The sequence below is a fragment of the Schistocerca americana genome, chromosome 10 (genome assembly GCF_021461395.2).
Source record: "Schistocerca americana isolate TAMUIC-IGC-003095 chromosome 10, iqSchAmer2.1, whole genome shotgun sequence".
NCBI classification, from domain to species: Eukaryota; Metazoa; Arthropoda; class Insecta; order Orthoptera; family Acrididae; genus Schistocerca; species Schistocerca americana.
In genome coordinates, this window is record NC_060128.1 from 97,279,402 (window position 1) to 97,299,054 (window position 19,653).

Consider the following 19,653-nt stretch of genomic DNA (forward strand, 5'->3'; position numbering starts at 1 on the left):
AACACGGATGCAACCATCATGATGCTGTAAACAGAACCTGGATTCATCTGAAAAAAAATGACGTTTTGCCATTCGTGCACCCAGGTTCGTCGCCGAGTACATCATCGCAGGCGCTCCTGTCTGTGGTGCAGCGCCAAGGGTAACCGCAGCCATGGTCTCCGAGCTGATAGTCCCTGCTGCTGCAAACGTCGTAGAACTGTTCGTACAGATTGTTGTTGTCTTGCAAACGTCCCGATCTGTTGACTGAGGGATTGAGACGTGGCTGTACGATCCGTTACAGCCATGCGGATAAGATGCCTGTCACCTCGACTGCTAGTGATACGAGGCCGTTGGGATCCAGCACGGCGTTCCGTATTACCCTCGTGAACCCACCGATTCCATATTCTGCTAACAGTCATTGGATCTCGACCAACGCGAGCAGCAATGTCGCGATACGATAAACCGCAATCGCGATAGGCTACAATCAGACCTTTATCAAAGTCGGAAACGTGATGGTACGCATTTCTCCTCCTTACACGAGGCATCACAACAACGTTTCACCAGGCAACGCCGGTCATCTGCTGCTTGTGTATGAGAAATCGGTTGGCAACTTTCCTCATGTCAGCACGTTGTAGGTGTCGCCACCGGCGCCAACCTTGTGTGTATGCTCTGAAAAGCTAATCATGTACATATCACAGCACCTTCTTCCTGTCGGTTAAATTTGGCGTCTGCAGCACGTCATCTTCGTGGTGTAGCAATTTTAATGGCCAGTTGTGTACACGTGTCTGGGAGTAAATACCAGTGGGCATATGAGGGATCAGATGCGCGTCCGCGTTAGCGTGTCTGTAACAAGGCAGTCTCTAAAATTATTAATAATTTGTCTTCGTCTTGTCAGGGTTCATTCAGCTTTCTTTTGTCCTAGTGTATTCTGTACGTGATGAGAATATCGTAAAATCTTATAAGCATCTGAAGTTATGTCTTTTCCTCGATGTTTTAAGTAGGTGGGCATAGATTGTCGAAAGATAGTTTTTACTGGACGATGGAGCCGAGCAGTAAGAACAGTGTGATTAAACAGCAAGGGCGAGCATCTGATAATAATTGCCAGGAGACAGCAGCAACGGAACAAGAGAGTGTAATAATTGATACTGGGAGCGAAGTGTATGATTTTACACAGAACAACGACTGTCTCTGGGCGTTTACCTAAATGAGTTAGATTTATTTGTTCTGGGTCAACAATGCACTTTATACATATAAATGATTTTTAAATGAACTCATCGGAATTTGTCTCTATTGTTGTTTATTTAATTACGACCCAATTTTCGGCCTTTTATGCCATTTTCAAATGATTGAGTTTATGTCATTAGCTTGTACAGCGGGACATCAAGCTCAAAATTGGTCATAAAATAAGAAAAACATTGGCTGCGAACGAAATTCCAGATTTTCAGCTTGACCTCCTGCAATATACGTTAATGATATAAACTCAATCACTTGAAAATGGCATAAAAGGCCGAAACCTGGGTCGTAATTAAATAAACAACAATACAGTGAAATGGCAGTGTGATCATTTAAAAATTATTGTGTGACTGTTGCTCAACAACAACAAAAACTGTTTACATGTAAATTAAGTGTAGAAAATAAGAGAAAGTTAACTGACAATGTGATGTAAAATATAAAACTTGTATGGTAGTATTATTTTTTTCCTTACATGTGACAAATTTTAGGAAGTTATTGTTCTAGTGTGTAATAAATGATACATGATATGCATTCATTTTTATTCTGTGGGTATTTTTGTTCTGTCATTACAACTAATGATATTGTGTGTTTTTCTCACCAGATGTGTTTCAATTTATTGAAGTACAGCATCATCAGTGGTCTTTAATTAAAGACAATTACTGTTTGACTCATTTCCTATATCTAATACAGCTCATTAGCAAATTGTACTACTACAGTAGTATAAGTTTATATGCCAACTAGCTCTGCAGATGACGAAGAAATTGAAGAAATGTATGATGAAATAAAAGAAATTATTCAGATAGTGAAGGGAGACGAAAATTTAACAGACATGGGTGACTGGAATTCGGTAGTAGGAAAAGGGAGAGAAGGAAACGTAGTAGGTGAATATGGATTGGGGGTAAGAAATGAAAGAGGAAGCCGCCTGGTAGAATTTTGCACAGAGCACAACTTAATCATAGCTAACACTTGGTTCAAGAATCATAAAAGAAGATTGTTTACATGGAAGAAGCTGGGAGATACTGACAGGTTTCAGATAGATTATATAATGGTAAGACAGAGATTTAGGAACCAGGTTTTAAATTGTAAGACACATCCAGAGCAGATGTGGACTCTGACTACAATCTTTTGGTTATGAACTGTAGATTAAAACTGAAGAAACTGCAAAAAGGTGGGAATTTAAGGAGATGGGACCTGGATAAACTGACTAAACCAGAGGTTGTACAGAGTTTCAAGGAGAGCATAAGGGATCAATTGACAGGAATGGGGGAAAGAAATACAGTCCAAGAACAATGGGTAGCTTTGAGGGATGAAGTAGTGAAGGCAGCAGAGGGTAAAGTAGGTAAAAAGACGAGGGCTAGAAGAAATCCTTGGGTAACAGAAGAAATATTGAACTTAATTGATCAAAGGAGAAAATATAAAAATGCAGTAAATGAAGCAGGCAAAAAGGAATACAAACGTCTCAAAAATGAGATCGACAAGAAGTGCAAAATGGCTAAGCAGGGATGGCTAGAGGACAAATGTAAGGATGTAGAGGCTTGTCTCACTAGGGGTAAGATAGATACTGCCTACAGGAAAATTAAAGAGACCTTTGGAGAAAAGAGAACCACTTGTATGAATATCAAGAGCTCAGATGGAAACCCAGTTCTAAGCAAAGAAGGGAAAGCAGAAAGGTGGAAGGAGTATGTAGAGGGTCTATACAAGGGCGAGATATTTGAGGACAATATTATGGAAATGGAAGAGGATGTAGATGAAGATGAAATGGGAGATATGATACTGCGTCACGAGTTTGACAGAGCACTGAATGACCTGAGTCGAAACAAGGCCCCCGGAGTAGACAATATTCCATTGGAACTACTGACGGCCGTGGGAGAGCCAGTCCTGACAAAACTCTACCTTCTGGTGAGCAAGATGTATGAGACAGGCGAAATACCCTCAGACTTCAAGAAGAATATAATAATTCCAATCCCAAAGAAAGCAGGTGTTGACAGATGTGAAAATTACCGAACTATCAGTTTAATAAGTCACGGCTGCAAAATACTAACGCGAATTCTTTACAGACGAATGGAAAAACTGGTAGAAACGGACCTCGGGGAAGATCAGTTTGGATTCCGTAGAAATATTGGAACACGTGAGACAATACTGACCCTACGACTTATCTTGGAAGGTAGATTAAGGAAAGGCAAACCTACATTTCTAGCATTTGTAGACTTAGAGAAAGCTTTTGACAGTGTTAACTGGAATAGTCTCATTCAGATTCTGAAGGTGGCAGGGGTAAAATACAGGGAACGAAAGGCCATTTACAATTTGTACAGAAACCAAATGGCAGTTATAAGAGTTGAGGGGCATGAAAGGGAAGCAGTGGTTGGGAAGGGAGTGAGACAGGGTTGTAGCCTCTCGCCGATGTTATTCAATCTGTATATTGAGCAAGCAGTGAACGAAACAAAAGAAAAATTCGTAGTAGGTATTAAAATCCATGGAGAAGAAATAAAAACCTTGAGGTTCGCCGATGACTTTGTAATTCTGTCAGAGACAGCAAAGGACTAGGAAGAGCAATTGAACGGAATGGATAGAGTCTTGAAAGGAGGATATAAGATAAACATCAATAAAAGCAAAACGAAGATAATGGAATGTAATCGAATTAAGTCGGGTGATGCTGAGGGTATTAGATTAGGAAATGAGACACTTAAAGTAGTAAAGGAGTTTTACTATTTGGGGACCAAAATAACTGATGATGGTCGAAGTAGAGAGGATATAAAATGTAGACTGGCAAGGGGAAGGAAAGCGTTTCTGAAGAAGAGAAATTTGTTAACATCGAGTATAGATTTAAGTGTCAGGAAGTCATTTCTGAAAGTATTTGTATGGAGTGTAGCCATGTATGGAAGTGAAACATGGACGATAAATAGTTTAGACAAGAAGAGAATAGAAGCTTTCGAAATGTGGTGCTGCAGAAGAATGCTGAAGATTAGATGGGTAGATCACATAACTAATGGGGAGGTATTGAATAGGATTGGGGAGAAGAGACGTTTGTGGCACAACTTGACTAGAAGAAGGGATCGATTGGTAGGACATGTTCTGAGGCATCAAGGGATCACCAATTTAGCATTGGAGGGCAGCGTGGAGGGTAAAAATCGTAGAGGGAGACCAAGAGATGAATACACCAAGCAGATTCAGAAGGATGTAGGTTGCAGTAGGTACTGGGAAATGAAGAAGCTTGCACAGGATAGAGTAGCATGGGGAGCTGCATCAAACCAGTCTCAGGACTGAAGACCACAACAACAACAGCAAATTGTTGTTCTCTTTACAGAAATACTCTCAGCTACTGTAAAGCAACTACCGAGAATACGCCACATTCATTTTTGTTTCAAGACGGGTCTATATAGTCATTTAAGTATCAATTAACTGAAATTTTATACGTTTTTTGTTACTCCTGGGATCTTCGACACTTATAGATATCTCATCTGCTCCTGACGCCTTTCCACTACTAAGCGACTGTAGCTGCCTTTCAGTTCCGCGATCAGTTATCTGCATATCTGCCGTTTCGACGTTCGCACGACGATTGAAAGGAGGGGCAGTGTTACGATCTTCTGCGGTGAAACAACTTCGAAAGACCGAATTCAGCATTTCGGCCTTCTCTCTGTTATCTTCCGTTCCGGTGCCGGTGTGGTTGCTGAGCGAATAAATAATGATTTTGACCGACGTACTGATTTTACATACGACCAAAATCTCTTAGGGTTTCGTTAGTCAGCTAGGCTTTTACTTCTCTTGAATCTGAAATGAAGTGCTCCTGGTTTACGTAGCGCTTTTCTAACATGGCTATTAAACCAAGGTGGCCTCTGGAACTGAGTGTTTAGCGTGACGGTCCAACTTCACAAGCAAAGTCTCAGTTTTCAGAAGCAGTTTGTCCCATTTCTGGATTGTCTTGTAAGTGAAAAACATTATCAGTTGGTCGCAGTCGATACTCTAACCGAAAACGATGATTTGCTGGTGTAACAGCTATTCGCTCTGCCAGTAAAAGCAAGCATAACAACTTTTGTGTTTAGTACTCGTGGCTGCTGACATGTGTTAATGTGAACAAAGCAGTCACACGCATTCCCACTTGGTAACAAGTACTTCAAGTAAACACAGAAAACATTTTCAGTTGCCATACTTGTAGAAGCAAATCGCCAATAAATATCTTAGTTACGTCTCAGGTTCTTAATTTTATGTTATTATTATTACACTCCTGGAAATTGAAATAAGAACACCGTGAATTCATTGTCCCAGGAAGGGGAAACTTTATTGACACATTCCTGGGGTCAGATACATCACATGATCACACTGACAGAACCACAGGCACATAGACACAGGCAACAGAGCATGCACAATGTCGGCACTAGTACAGTGTATATCCACCTTTCGCAGCAATGCAGGCTGCTTTTCTCCCATGGAGACGATCGTAGAGATGCTGGATGTAGTCCTGTGGAACGGCTTGCCATGCCATTTCCACCTGGCGCCTCAGTTGGACCAGCGTTCGTGCTGGACGTGCAGACCGCGTGAGACGACGCTTCATCCAGTCCCAAACATGCTCAATGGGGGACAGATCCGGAGATCTTGCTGGCCAGGGTAGTTGACTTACACCTTCTAGAGCACGTTGGGTGGCACGGGATACATGCGGACGTGCATTGTCCTGTTGGAACAGCAAGTTCCCTTGCCGGTCTAGGAATGCTAGAACGATGGGTTCGATGACGGTTTGGATGTTCCGTGCACTATTCAGTGTCCCCTCGACGATCACCAGTGGTGTACGGCCAGTGTAGGAGATCGCTCCCCACACCATGATGCCGGGTGTTGGCCCTGTGTGCCTCGGTCGTATGCAGTCCTGATTGTGGCGCTCACCTGCACGGCGCCAAACAAGTATACGACCATCATTGGCACCAAGGCAGAAGCGACTCTCATCGCTGAAGACGACACGTCTCCATTCGTCCCTCCATTCACGCCTGTCGCGACACCACTGGAGGCGGGCTGCACGATGTTGGGGCGTGAGCGGAAGACGGCCTAACGGTGTGCGGGACCGTAGCCCAGCTTCATGGAGACGGTTGCGAATGGTCCTCGCCGATACCCCAGGAGCAACAGTGTCCCTAATTTGCTGGGAAGTGGCGATGCGGTCCCCTACGGCACTGCGTAGGATCCTACGGTCTTGGCGTGCATCCGTGCGTCGCTGCGGTCCGGTCCCAGGTCGACGGGCACGTGCACCTTCCGCCGACCACTGGCGACAACATCGATGTATTGTGGAGACCTCACGCCCCACGTGTTGAGCAATTCTGCGGTACGTCCACCCGGCCTCCCGCATGCCCACTATATGCCCTCGCTCCAAGTCCGTCAACTGCACATACGGTTCACGTCCACGCTGTCGCGGCATGCTACCAGTGTTAAAGACTGCGATGGAGCTCCGTATGCCACGGCAAACTGGCTGACACTGACGGCGGCGGTGCACAAATGCTACGCAGCTAGCGCCATTCGACGGCCAACACCGCGGTTCCTGGTGTGTCCGCTGTGCCGTGCGTGTGATCATTGCTTGTACAGCCCTCTCGCAGTGTCCGGAGCAAGTATGGTGGGTCTGACACACCGGTGTCAATGTGTTCTTTTTTCCATTTCCAGGAGTGTATCTTAGTTACGTCTCAGGTTCTTAATTTTATGTTATTATTATTATTATCGATTATTCCCATTTAAAGAGAGCGTTTGAACTTGAATTCCTTTATGATGATTGTTTATGTTTTTTCTGAGCACAAATTTTCTTCATGTGTTCACTGTGTTGTTTCTTTCGCTCCGCTGTCCGTTTGCGTCCAGGTCTCTTCTGTGTTGTGGTGTCAAATTTATGTTTTTTGATGATGTTCCTGAATTCAGTTCTATTTTCTGCATCGTTTACTGTTATGCGTGCTTGTCTGAGATCCTCTTCAACTTCTTTTATCCATTCTGGTTTTCCCCTGCCTGAGTTGATGGCTTTAAGAATTCCCTTTGAAATTCTGTTTTCATTCATCCTGTGGATATGTTCGTAGAACTGCATTCTTCTTTTCCTTATTGTATCCGTAATCTTGTCTGTGTATTTATATAATTCTGATGTTGGTCTCTTCTTACAGATTCCTTGCTCTTGTATCGAGGCAAAAATTTTCCTGAAAATTTTCCTTTCTTGTTTCTCTATTGCTTTTATTTTAGTTTGCCCACCTGTTTGTGTTGTTTCAGATGCATGCAGTGCCCCCGGAAGTACGACAGTGTTGTAGTGCCTCAATTTTGCGTTAAAGGATATGGACTTTTTGTTATAATAGTTCCACGTGAGTTTATATGGTTTCTGTAGTCTTTTTATTCTTTCGTCATTGGCCTTTAGGTTGATCCCTGATAGCTGGATGGTTTCTTCCAGGTACTTAAAATGTGGTACTTGTACAATTTTCCCATGGGGTGTCACAATAGGCAATTTGTCTTGTGGTACTTTATCTAGTACTGGGTTTTCTCATATGAAATTTCCATGCCAGTTCTTTGTGCTATTTCGTGTAACTTCTCTGTGGCGTTCTTTTCTATTATTTGTGAGGATTGCAAGGTCATCTGCAAAAGCTAAACACTTCATATTGAATCTATTATCTTTTCTAATGCCAATTTGGATTCCTTTGACTTCTTTTTCCCATGTCCTGATAATTTTTTCAAGAATGATATTAAGGAGTAATGGTGAAAGTCCGTCACCCTGTCGCACTCCAGTTTGGATTTCAAATGGTTCAGAGATATCCCCCATAAATTTAACCTTGGAGACTGTGTCAGTTAATGTTTGCCTAATGATTGCTCTTGTCTTGCTGTCAATGCTGAATTCTTCCAGTGTGTTGCAGAGCACTACTCTGTCTATTGAGTCGTAGACCATTTTAACATCTACAAAAGTCACCACTGTGTTTTGGTTGTTTCTCATCTGGAGAATCAGTTTCAGATTCCAGATCTGTTCTATGCATGATAGTCCCTTGCGAAAACCAGCCTGGTATTCTCCTATTTGTGGGTCAGCTTGTTCTTCTAATCTATTCATGAGAACTTTTGATAGGATTTTATATGTGGCTGGTTCAGTTTTGTCCCCTTTTTTGTGGAATGGATGGATGAGTGCGCATTTCCATTCAGAAGGGATCTGTTCTGTTTCCCAAATGTTTAATATGATTTTGTGAATTTTTTCTGTTAATCTTTCATTTAGTTTCCGTAGTTCTGCAATAATTCCATCTTCTCTTGGGGCTCCTTACTTTTATATTATTATATGTTTAACCAAGACACCCTTTGTGTACAACATAGGAGAGCAACATCCAGTGACTCCTCTGCAGGAAGAAACCCCTAGAAAGTGCTGACTGTAGCACGTTTTGTAATGGCGATAGTGCCAGGACAGGGTTGGAGTGGTTCCTTTTCTTATACTGACCTTGATCCACTGCGGCAGCAGCAGATGGCTGAGGTGTGGGCGACCACGGCCTCAGAGCTGCTACTGCGGGCGCTGCCGGCTTGCTCCGGAGTTCTCCAGAAAAGGACGCCCTCCTGGAGGGTGACGGTGAGGGTGGATGCTGCTTCTTCTGCTCCTCCACGACCACTACCCGTACCACTGGCACTTTCACCTCTGGCAAATGCTGCACCTCTGTGGGAAGAAGAAGGATTATTCAATGCCCCACAGAGCACTAAGTCATTACAGATGAAGGCAGGATGAGGAAGGAGATCAGCCGTGTCCTTTATAGCGGAACCATCTGTGACTTTGGCTTAGGAGACTTAAGAATACCCCGAGGAACATATAAATAACCTGGTGTTCTGCCTTATGGCAGGTCTTGTCATGGGGGAAGCGTCGTCAGAGAGGTCCACAGCACGAGCGTCTATGGAAGTGACTCCAGTGGTGGTCTCCCGTTGCCTTCCACTGACGATGATGAAATGATAATGAGGACAACACAACACCCAGTTCCTGAGAGGAGAAAATCTCTGAATCGAACTGGGGCCCTGACAGACCACCGCACTGACCACTCAGCTATCGGGGTGGACTGAGGAACATATAAGAGATGATCAAATGAAAACTAAACAACCACCACAATGGAATCATGGAATGGTCCCATTCAAAATCAATCATCAAACACATTAAGACATTTATCCAATTGGGAGATGAGACGATCAGTTCATTCTTCATAGAACATGGTCTACCATTGACGGATCCTCAATGACACCCACTCTTGCACTTCCTCATCCGATTGAAACCAATAACCATGCATGTTTTTCTTCAGTTCGTTAAACATGTCAGAATCATACTGTGATGTTCAGAGAATGGTGCAGTGTTCCCAACCAAATTGCTGTAGCATAGCCTTCGTCTGATTGGCAGTGTGCGGACAGGTGTTATCGTATAACACGAGGACACTGGACAGCATTCTGACAACTTGAGGGCAAATGACAAAACCAACAGTCGAAACATCCCACATCTCCCCTGTCAAAGATATCCAAAGCTGTTAACACAAGTATTGGTAAGATCATGATGACCTCCTTCTTCACCTGCAGAGGTACTCTGGTCCTCGAGTCCCTCAAGTGTGGAACCACAATGAATGTGTATCGCTATGAAAACACTTTGCAGAAACTGTGGCGTGCCACAAAGTCAAAACGCACAAGAATGGTGTCGGACAGAATCATCACGTTGCATGTTAACGCCGACACAGACACTGCCAATCAGATGAAGGCTACACTTCAACGATTTGATTGGGAGACACTGCAACATCCTCCATCCAGTCTACAGCTTTCACTGTGTGATTTTCACATCTTTGGACACCTGAAGAAAGACAATGCGTGGACGTCGGTTTCAGTCCGATGGAGAAGTGCAAGAGTTTGTGTATCCGCCAGCGACCGATAGCATTCTACGAAACAGGAATTGATCGTCTCGTTCCCCAGTGGGATGGATATCTTAACGAGTGTGGTTATTCCTTGTGAACATAACCATTCCATGATCCAGTTGTGCCACATGTTTGGTTTTCATTTGACAGCCCCGTATACAGGGTGCTCCACTGATAGTGACCGGGCCAAATATCTCAAGAAATAAGCGTCAAACGAAAAAACTACAAAGAACGTAACTCGTCTAGCTTGAAGGGGGAAACCAGATGGTGCTATAGTTGGTATCACGTAACATTCCGCCAGTGCGGACGGTATTTGCTTCGTGATACATTACCTGTGTTAAAATGGACCGTTTACCAATTGCGGAAAAGGTCGATATTGTGTTGATGTATGGCTATTGTGATCAAAATGCCCAACGGGCGTGTGATATGTATGCTGCTCGGTATCCTGGACGACATCATCCAAGTGTTCGGACCGTTCGCCGGAGAGTTACGTTATTTAAGGAAACAGGAAGTGTTCAGCCACATGTGAAACGTCAACCACGACCTGCAACAAATGATGATGCCCAAGTAGGTGTTTTAGCTGCTTTCGCGGCTAATCTTCACATCAGTAGCAGACAAATTGCGTGAGAATCGGGTATCTCAAAAACGTCGGTGTTGACAATCCTACAAAAAATGGTTCAAATGGCTCTGAGCACTATGGGACTCAACTGCTGTGGTCATCAGTCCCCTAGAACTTAGAACTACTTAAACCTAACTAACCTAAGGACATCACACACACCCATGCCCGAGGCAGGATTCGAACCTGCGACCATAGCAGCAGCGCGGCTCCGGACTGGAGCGCCTAGAACCGCACGACCACCGCGGCCGGCGACAATCCTACATCAACATCGATTGCACCCGTACCATTTCTACGCACCGGGAATTGCATGGCGACGACTTTGAACGTCGTGTACAGTTCTGAAGCTGGGCACAAGAGAGATTACGGGACGATGACAGAATTTTTGCACGCGTTCTATTTAGCGACGAAGCGTCATTCGCCAACAGCGGTAACGTAAACCGGCATAATATGCGCTATTGGGCAAGGGAAAATCCACGATGGCTGCGACAAGTGGAACATCAGCGACCTTGGGGGGTTAGTGTATGGTTCGACATTATGGGAGGAATTATAATTGGCCCCCAGTTTATGGATGGCAATCTAAATGGTGCAATGTATGCTGATTTCCTACGTAATGTTCTACCCATGTTACTACAAGATGTTTCACTGGATGACAGAATGGCGATGTACTTCCAACATGATGGATGTCCGGCTCGTAGCTCGCGTGCGGTTGAAGCGGTATTGAATAGCATATTTCGTGACAGGTGGATAGTTCGTCGAAGCACCATACCATGGCCCACACGTTCACCGGATCTGACGTCCCCGGATTTCTTTCTGTGGGGAAAGATGAAGGATATTTGCTATCGCGATCCACCGTCAACGTCTGACAACATGCGTCAGCGCATTGTCAATGCATATGCGAACATTACGGAAGGCGAACCACTCGCTGTTGAGAGGAATGTCGTTACACGTATTGCCAAATGCACTGAGGTTGACGAACATCATTTTGAGCATTTCTTTCGTTCATTTGGTATTTACAGGTAATCACGCTATAACAGCATGCGTTCTCTGATATGATAGGTTCACAAAGGTACATGTATCATATTGGGACAACCGAAATAAAATGTTCACCCGTACCTACATTCTGTATTTTAATTTAAAAAAACTACCTGTTACCAACTGTTCGTCTAAAATTGTGTGTCATATGTTTGTGACTATTACAGCGCCATTTATCACAAAGCGAAAAAAGTGGGCCAACTAAAACATTCATATTTCTTTACGTAATACACGAATATGTAATAAAAATGTGTGTTCCTACTTTAAAAAACGCAGTTGATATCCGTTTGACCTATGGCAGCGCCATCTAGCGGGCCAACCATAGCGCCATCTGGTTTCCCCCTTCAAGCTAGACAAGTTTCGTTCTTTGTGATTTTTTGTTTGACGCTTATTTCGTGAGATATTTGGCCCGGTCACGCATTGTACAAGAAATGGCAATTGAATCTCAATGTCGACAGGTGTAATGTGTTGCGAATACATAGAAAGAAACATCCTTTATCATTTAGCTACAATATGGCAGGTCAGCAACTGGAAGCAATTAATTCCATAAATTATCTGGGAGTAGGCATTTAAAATGGAATGATCATACAAAGTTGATACTCGGTAAAGCAGATGCCAGACTGACATTCATTGGAAGAATCCTAAGGAAATGCAATCCGAAAACAAAGGAAGTAGGTTACAGTTCACTTGTTCGCCCACTGCTTGAATATTGATCACCAGTGTGGGATCCGTACCAGATAGGGTTGATAGAAGAGATAGAGAAGATCCAACAGGGAGCAGCGCGATTCGTTACAGTAATCGCGAAAGCGTCACGGACATGATACATAAACTCCAGTGAAGACTCTGCAGGAGATATGCCTGGGCATTGAGTCAAACAGAGCTTGGATGGTGTGTACAGGCACAGCTGCCCATGCAGCTTCAACACTGTACCACAGTTCATCCAGAGTAGTAACTGGCGTATTGGGACGAGCCAGTTGCTCAACCAACATTGACCAGACGTTTTCAGTTGGTGAGAGATCTGGAGAATGTGCTGGCCAGGGCAGCAGTCGAACATTTTCTGTATCCAGAAAGGCCCGTACAGGACCTGCAACATGCGGTCGTGCATTATCCTGCTGAAATGTAGGCTTTCGCAGGGATCGAATGAAGGGTAGAGCCACGGGTCATAACACATCTGAAATGTAACGTCCACTGCTCAGAGTGCCGTCAATGCGAACAAGAGGTGACCGAGACGTGTAACCAATGGCACCCCATACCATCACGCCGGGTGATACGCAAGTATGGCGATGACGAATACACGCTTCCAATGTGCGTTCACCGCGATTTCGCCAAACACGGATGCAACCATCGTGATGCTGTTAACAGAACCTGGATTCATTCTGAATAATGACGTTTTGCCATTCGTTCACCCACGCTCGTCTTCGAGTACACCATCGCAGGCGCTCCTGTCTGTGGTGCAGCGGCAAGGGTAACCACAGCCGTGGTCTCCGAGCTGATAGTCCATGCTGCTGCAAACGTCGTCGAACTGTTCGTGCAGACGGTTGTTGTCTTGCAAACGTCCCCATCTGTTGACTCAGGTATCGAGACGTGGCTGCACGGCCCGTTACAGCCATGCGGATAAGATACCTATTATCTCGACTGCTAGTGATACGAGGCCGTTGGGATGCAGCACGGCGTTCCGTATTACCCTCGTGAACCCACGGTTTACATATTCTGCTATCAGTCATTGGATCTCGACCAACGCGAGCAGCAGTGTCGCGATACGATAAAGCGCAATCGCCATAGGCTACAATCCGACCTTTATCAAAGTCGGAAACGTGATGGTACGCATTTCTCCTCCTTACACGAGGCATCACAACGACGTTTCACCACCCAGCGCCGGTCAACTGCTGTTTGTGTATGAGAAATCGGTTGGAAACTTTCCTCATGTCAGCACGTTGTAGGTGTCGCCACCGGCGCCAACCTTGTGTGAAGGGTCTGAAAAGCTAATCATTTGCATATCGCAGCATCTTCTTCCTGTCGTTTAAATTTCACGTCTGTAGCACGTCATCTTCGTGGTATAGCAATTTTAATGGCCAGTAGTGTAATAACACAGAGTAAGAATTTAGGAACTTAATTGACAATGAAAGAGCGAAAAATTACAACTATTAATTGGATTGGGGAAGCATGGGGAAGGAAGTCGGGCGTGCCCTTTGAAAGGAACCATCCCGGCATTTACTTGGAGCGATTAGGGAAATCACGGGAAACCTAAATCAGGATGACCGGACGCGGGATTGAACCGTCGTCCTCACGAATGCGAGTCCAGTGTAGCACGTGAAGAGATTGGTGGTATAAATAGGAACATTTCTGAAATCGCAAGCATTATTCCTTTTTCAACCGAAACAGTTTTCAGTGGTGAAAGGAGTGTACTGGGGCATGCTTATATGTAGCACCCGAATATGATAAGAAAATAAATGTAAATTAAAATGAAACTAATATGCTGTGAACCATGTATGTCTGGTATGTTTTATGAAGCGGATCGCTGACTGTGCACGATCGCAGACTCAGAGATACTGCTTCCGGTCTGAGATTATTATAGTGTCGGAGTAAGAGATCGATGGGCGCACAGCTGTAGGTAGCTCTCTGTGAGCGAAAGACGATGGAGTAGGCAGTTTTTGTGGTGTGCTGTGTGAAGCCACCAGTTGTTAGATTAACGTAGGTATATCAATATTGTTGAACACGGAAGCAGAAGTCTTCATGCAAGCAAGGTAAAGATGCTAAATTATTATGAGTTTTGTTCTGCCAGCACGTTAGTACAGATGAGTTGACTGATAATTTGTAATTGTTGAGTAACTCCAGACTATACGTAAACTGATTTGATGAAAAGGCTAGTTAGATATTTCAGTTTTGTAATGTTTCTATGATTTGTTAACAGAGCTATATGTAATTTGATGATTCGCATTTATGCTGGTTTAGTTAGGTTATATAATACTTGCTGTGTAAATCTCATTGTTTATGGATCACTTACATTTTACTTCAGTTGTCAAATGTTTCTGAAAAGACAAACTTAACTTGCAACATAATTTTGCTAACAAGGGAACCTCCCCATCGCACCCCCATCAGATTTAGTTATAATTTGGCACAGTGGATAGGCCTTGAAAAACTGAACACAGATCAATCGAAGAAACAGGAAGAAGTTGGGTGGAACTATGAAAAAACTAAGCAAAATATACAAACTGCGTAGTCCACGAGTAAGATAGGCAACATCAAGCACAATGTCAGCTCAGGAGCGCCGTGGTCCCGTGGTTAGCGTGAGCAGCTGCGGAACGAGAGGTCCTTGGTTCAGGTTTTCCCTCGACTGAAAAGTTTACCTTCTCTATTTTCGTAAAGTTATGATCTGTCCGTTCGTTCATTGATGTCTCTGTTCACTGTAATAAGTTTAGTGTCTGTGTTTTGCGACCGCACCGCAAAACCGTGCGATTAGTAGACGAAAGGACGTGCCTCTCCAATGGGAACCGAAAACATTTGATCACAAGGTCATAGGTCAACCGATTCCTCCACAGGAAAACACATCTGATATATTCTATACGACACTGGTGACGGCATGTGCGTCACATGACAGGAATATGTTGTCGACCCACCTAACTTGTACACTTGGCGAATGGGTAAAAAGATTCTTCTACCTTGCCCGATTTAGGTTTTCTTGTGGATGTGGTAAACACTCCCAAAAAAGTGATGAAAATTATAAATTAAACTTTTCACTGCAGGGAAGACTTGAAGCAAGGACCTCTCGTTCCGCAGCTGCTCACGCTAACCACGGGACCACGGCGCTCCTGAGCTCACAGTATCCTTGATGTTGGCTATCTTACACATGGACTACTCAGTTTGTAAATTTCGTTATTTTTTTTCATAGTTCCACCCAACTTCTTCCTGTTTTCTCGATTGATCTGTGATCAGTTTTTCAAGGCCTATCCACTGTGCCAACTTATAACTAAATCTGAGGGGGATGCGACGGGGAGGTTCCCTTGTAAGAAAACTCAGTGTTAGTCATTCACCAAAATCACTACCGCATCCGTGTCCAGGTCATATGTTTTTCAAAGAAATTGGATTTTTCATAAATGTTTTCACTAATCAGCCAAAACAATTTCATGTGCATTTCAAAGTATTGGGGTTGGGTTGGGGTTGTTTGGGGAAGGAGACCAGACATCGAAATCATCGGTCTCATCGGATTAGGGAAGGACGGGGAAGGAAGTCGGCCGTGCCATTACAAAGAAACCATCCTGCCATTTTCCTGGAGAGTTTTAGGGAAATCACGGAAAACCTAAATCAGGAGGGCTGGACGCGGGATTGAACCGTCGTCCTCCCGAATGCGAGTCCAGCGTGCTAACCACTGCCGCACCTCTGTCGGTTTCAAAGTGTTGTGCCCAGCATTGCGCACTTCTGAGCCTGTTGCTAGCATATTAATATTCTTTATGAGAAGCCAGAATGTATCGCGTTCCACCGTTGCTGCTTTAGAGGTCGGACAATTGAATTTATTTGTTATTGACACAGGGACCAAAGTTATCATTTTTGAACAGGGCCAGGATTCAGTGCCTAAGGGGCTGAATGTATTTTGCAGTGACTGTATTTCTTTATTGTTACTGGGAGTTGCATTGCCCAAACTATTCGTATAAAGTTTTTGCTAACAATAACACAGAAGTATGCACACCAATTGCACTTACAACACGCCACACGATAATTCGAGTTCAGTATCCAGGTTCGAATCCTGCCTCGGGCATGGGTGTGTGTGATGTGCTTAGGTTAGTTAGGTTTAAGTAGTTCTAAGTTCTAGGGGACTGATGACCACAGATGTTAAGTCCCATGGTGCTCAGAGCCATTTGAAGCCACAGTGTATGTCCAGATGTAACTGATTGAGCTGCAAGGTAATTCCAGTATTAATGAAAAATCTTTTTACGTTAAAACTATCCAGGGCGTCTACATTGCTTTCCTCAGTTAGAGTTTCCAAGTCTTGGTAATGAGGTTGCAAAAGTGCTACAGTATTTCGATCGACATATTTGTGTGGAAGACTTTCTTTCGATTATGAAACTAAATAAGTCGAAATTACGTGGCAAATTGAGTGCGAAACTCCGTAAAATTTTCTGCATCTGTCCATATGCCAACAGTTTGTACCAGATGAAAATTATATCATGTCTTCAGTGTGCCACAAATGATTAAATAATACTGAAAATTTATTTTCTTTGTGACCTATGTTGTGGAGAAATGTGGAATATAAAAACGAGTCGTATGCAGTGCGACTGTACTGCCATTTAAATGCTGCGCGTTCGCAGTTTCCCCCTCTCCCCCCTTCTCACGCTCAGGCAGGGTGGCGTCGTGGTGGGGGAAATGTGAAGCGAGGCTGAGCTTTGGCACTCGTGCCAGGGCATGGCCTGTAAGCCAAAATCTTGGCTGACCCTGCTCTGGAAATTCCCATTTGACATCACAAAGCATATCTATAACATATGTGTGCTGATTGAGCCTTCTGGTAATAAATCTAACAACATGGCTCTGAAATGCTCTGATGTCTTTTTATATTCCAACCTGGTGGGGGATCCCAAACATTTCAGCAACACTCAAGAATTGGTTGCACAAGGGTTCTAAATGCTTTGTAGATGGGAAACGAACGCAGATGGACTATTCCCTACCACAGTCCTTCCATGGTCGGTCAGTTTAGTTTTCCTTTGCAACATTACGTCCTGATATCCAGCCGACATGACTGTGCCAAGCAATTCATTACCAATTCTGTGTACAATCATTACAGATCTGTTTTCCTACTCATCTGCATTAACTAACATTTCTCTGCTTTTAGAGCACATTCACATTCTTCACATCAAATACGTATTCTGTTGAAGTCATCCCTGTATCGTTCAACAGTACCTCAATGATGATGCCTTCCCGTATACTGCAGCATCATCAGCAAACAGGTGAACATTGCTTCTCACCCTATTATATGAGATGCATTCAAGTTCTAAGGCCTCCGATTTTTTTTCTAATTAACTACTCACCCGAAATCGATGAAACTGGCGTTACTTCTCGACGTAATCGCCCTGCAGACGTACACATTTTTCAGAACGCTGACGCCATGAATCCATGGCAGCGGCGAAGGCTTCTTTAGGAGTCTGTTTTGACCACTGGAAAATCGCTGAGGCAATAGCAGCACGGCTGGTGAATGTGCGGACACGGAGAGTGTCTTCCATTGTTGGAAAAAGCCAAAAGTCACTAGGAGCCATGTCAGGTGAGTAGGGAGCATGAGGAATCACTTCAAAGTTGTTATCACGAAGAAACTGTTGCGTAACGTTAGCTCGATGTGCGGGTGCGTTGTCTTGGTGAAACAGCACACGCGCAGCCCTTCCCGGACGTTTTTTATGCAGTGCAGGAACGAATTTGTTCTTCAAAACATTTTCGTAGGATGCACCTGTTACCGTAGTGCCCTTTGCAACGCAATGGGTAAGGATTACGCCTTCGCTGTCCCAGAACATGGACACCATCACTTTTTCAGCACCGGCGGTTACCCGAAATTTTTTTGGTGGCGGTGAATCTGTGTGCTTCCATTGAGCTGACTGGCGCTTTGTTTCTGGATTGAAAAATGGCATCCATGTCTCATCCATTGTCACAACCGACGAAAAGAAAGTCCCATTCGTGCTGTCATTGCGCATCAACATTGCTCGGCAACGTGCCACACGGGCAGCTGTGTGGTCGTCCGTCAGCATTCGTGGCACCCACCTGGATGACACTTTTCGCACTTTCAGGTCGTCATGCAGGATTGTGTGCACAGAACCCACAGAAATGCCAACTCTGGAGGCGATCTGTTTGACAGTCATTCGGCGATCTCCCAAAACAATTCTCTCCACTTTCTCGATCATGTCGTCAGACTGGCTTGTGCTAGCCCGAGGTTGTTTCGGTTTGTTGTCACATGATGTTCTGCCTTCATTATACTGTCGCACCCACGAACACACTTTCGACACATCCATAACTCCACCACCACATGTCTCCTTCAACTGTCGATGAATTTCAATTGGTTTCACACCACGCAAATTCAGAAAACGAATGATTGCACGCTGTTCAAGTAAGGAAAACGTCGCCATTTTAAGTATTTAAAACAGTTCTCTTTCTCGCCGCTGGCGGAAAAATTCCATCTGGCGTACGGTGCTGCCATCTCTGGGACGTATTGACAATGAATGCGGCCTCATTTTAAAACAATGCGCATGTTTCTAGTCTTTCCAGTCCGGAGAAAAAAAATCGGAGGCCTTAGAACTTGAATGCACCTGGTAAAACAACAAGTGCCTGGCGCAGTTGTTAGATCGGTTACTGCTCCTACAACGGCAGCTTATGAAGATTTTAGTGAGTTTGAACCTGATATTACAGTCGGCCTCGAGCGATGGGACACAGCATCTCCGAGGTAGCAGTGGAGTGGGGATTTTCCGGTACGACCGTTTTTCACGAGTGTACCGTGAATATCAGGAATCCGTAAAACATAAAAAATCTCCGACAACGACGCTGCAGGAAAAAGATCCTGCAAGAACGGGACCAACAACGACTGAAGAGAATCGTTCAACGTGGCAGAAGTGCAACCCTTCTGCAAATTGCTCCAGTTTTCAACGCTGGGTCATCAACAAGTGTCAGCGTGCGAATCATTCAACGAAACATCGTCGATATGGGCTTTCGGAGCTGAAGGTCCACTCGTGTACAGTCATGACTGAACGACAGAAAGCTTTACGCATCGCCTGAGCCCATCGAGACCGACATTGTACTGTTGGTGACTGAAAACATGCTCTGGAGAGTCTCATTTCAAATTGTATCGAGCGGATGGACGTGTACGGGTATGGAGACAATCTCATGAAACCTTTGACGTTGCATGTTTGCAGGGGATTGTTCAATCTGTTGGAGGCCCTGCAATAGAGTTGGGCGTGTGAATTTCGAGTGAAATAGGATGAT

The 19,653-nt window shown here is 44.3% G+C and overlaps 1 protein-coding gene across 1 annotated transcript in view; it reads right to left on the minus strand.

Moving 5' to 3' along the window:
• LOC124552270 overlaps positions 1 to 19,653 on the minus strand; it is an 81,090-nt gene that overhangs the window by 21,074 nt on the left and 40,363 nt on the right. Inside the window, exon 4 of the mRNA XM_047126549.1 lies at positions 8,624 to 8,833. Coding sequence (XP_046982505.1) covers positions 8,624 to 8,833 — 210 coding nt within the window. The remainder of the gene's footprint in view (positions 1 to 8,623; positions 8,834 to 19,653) is intronic.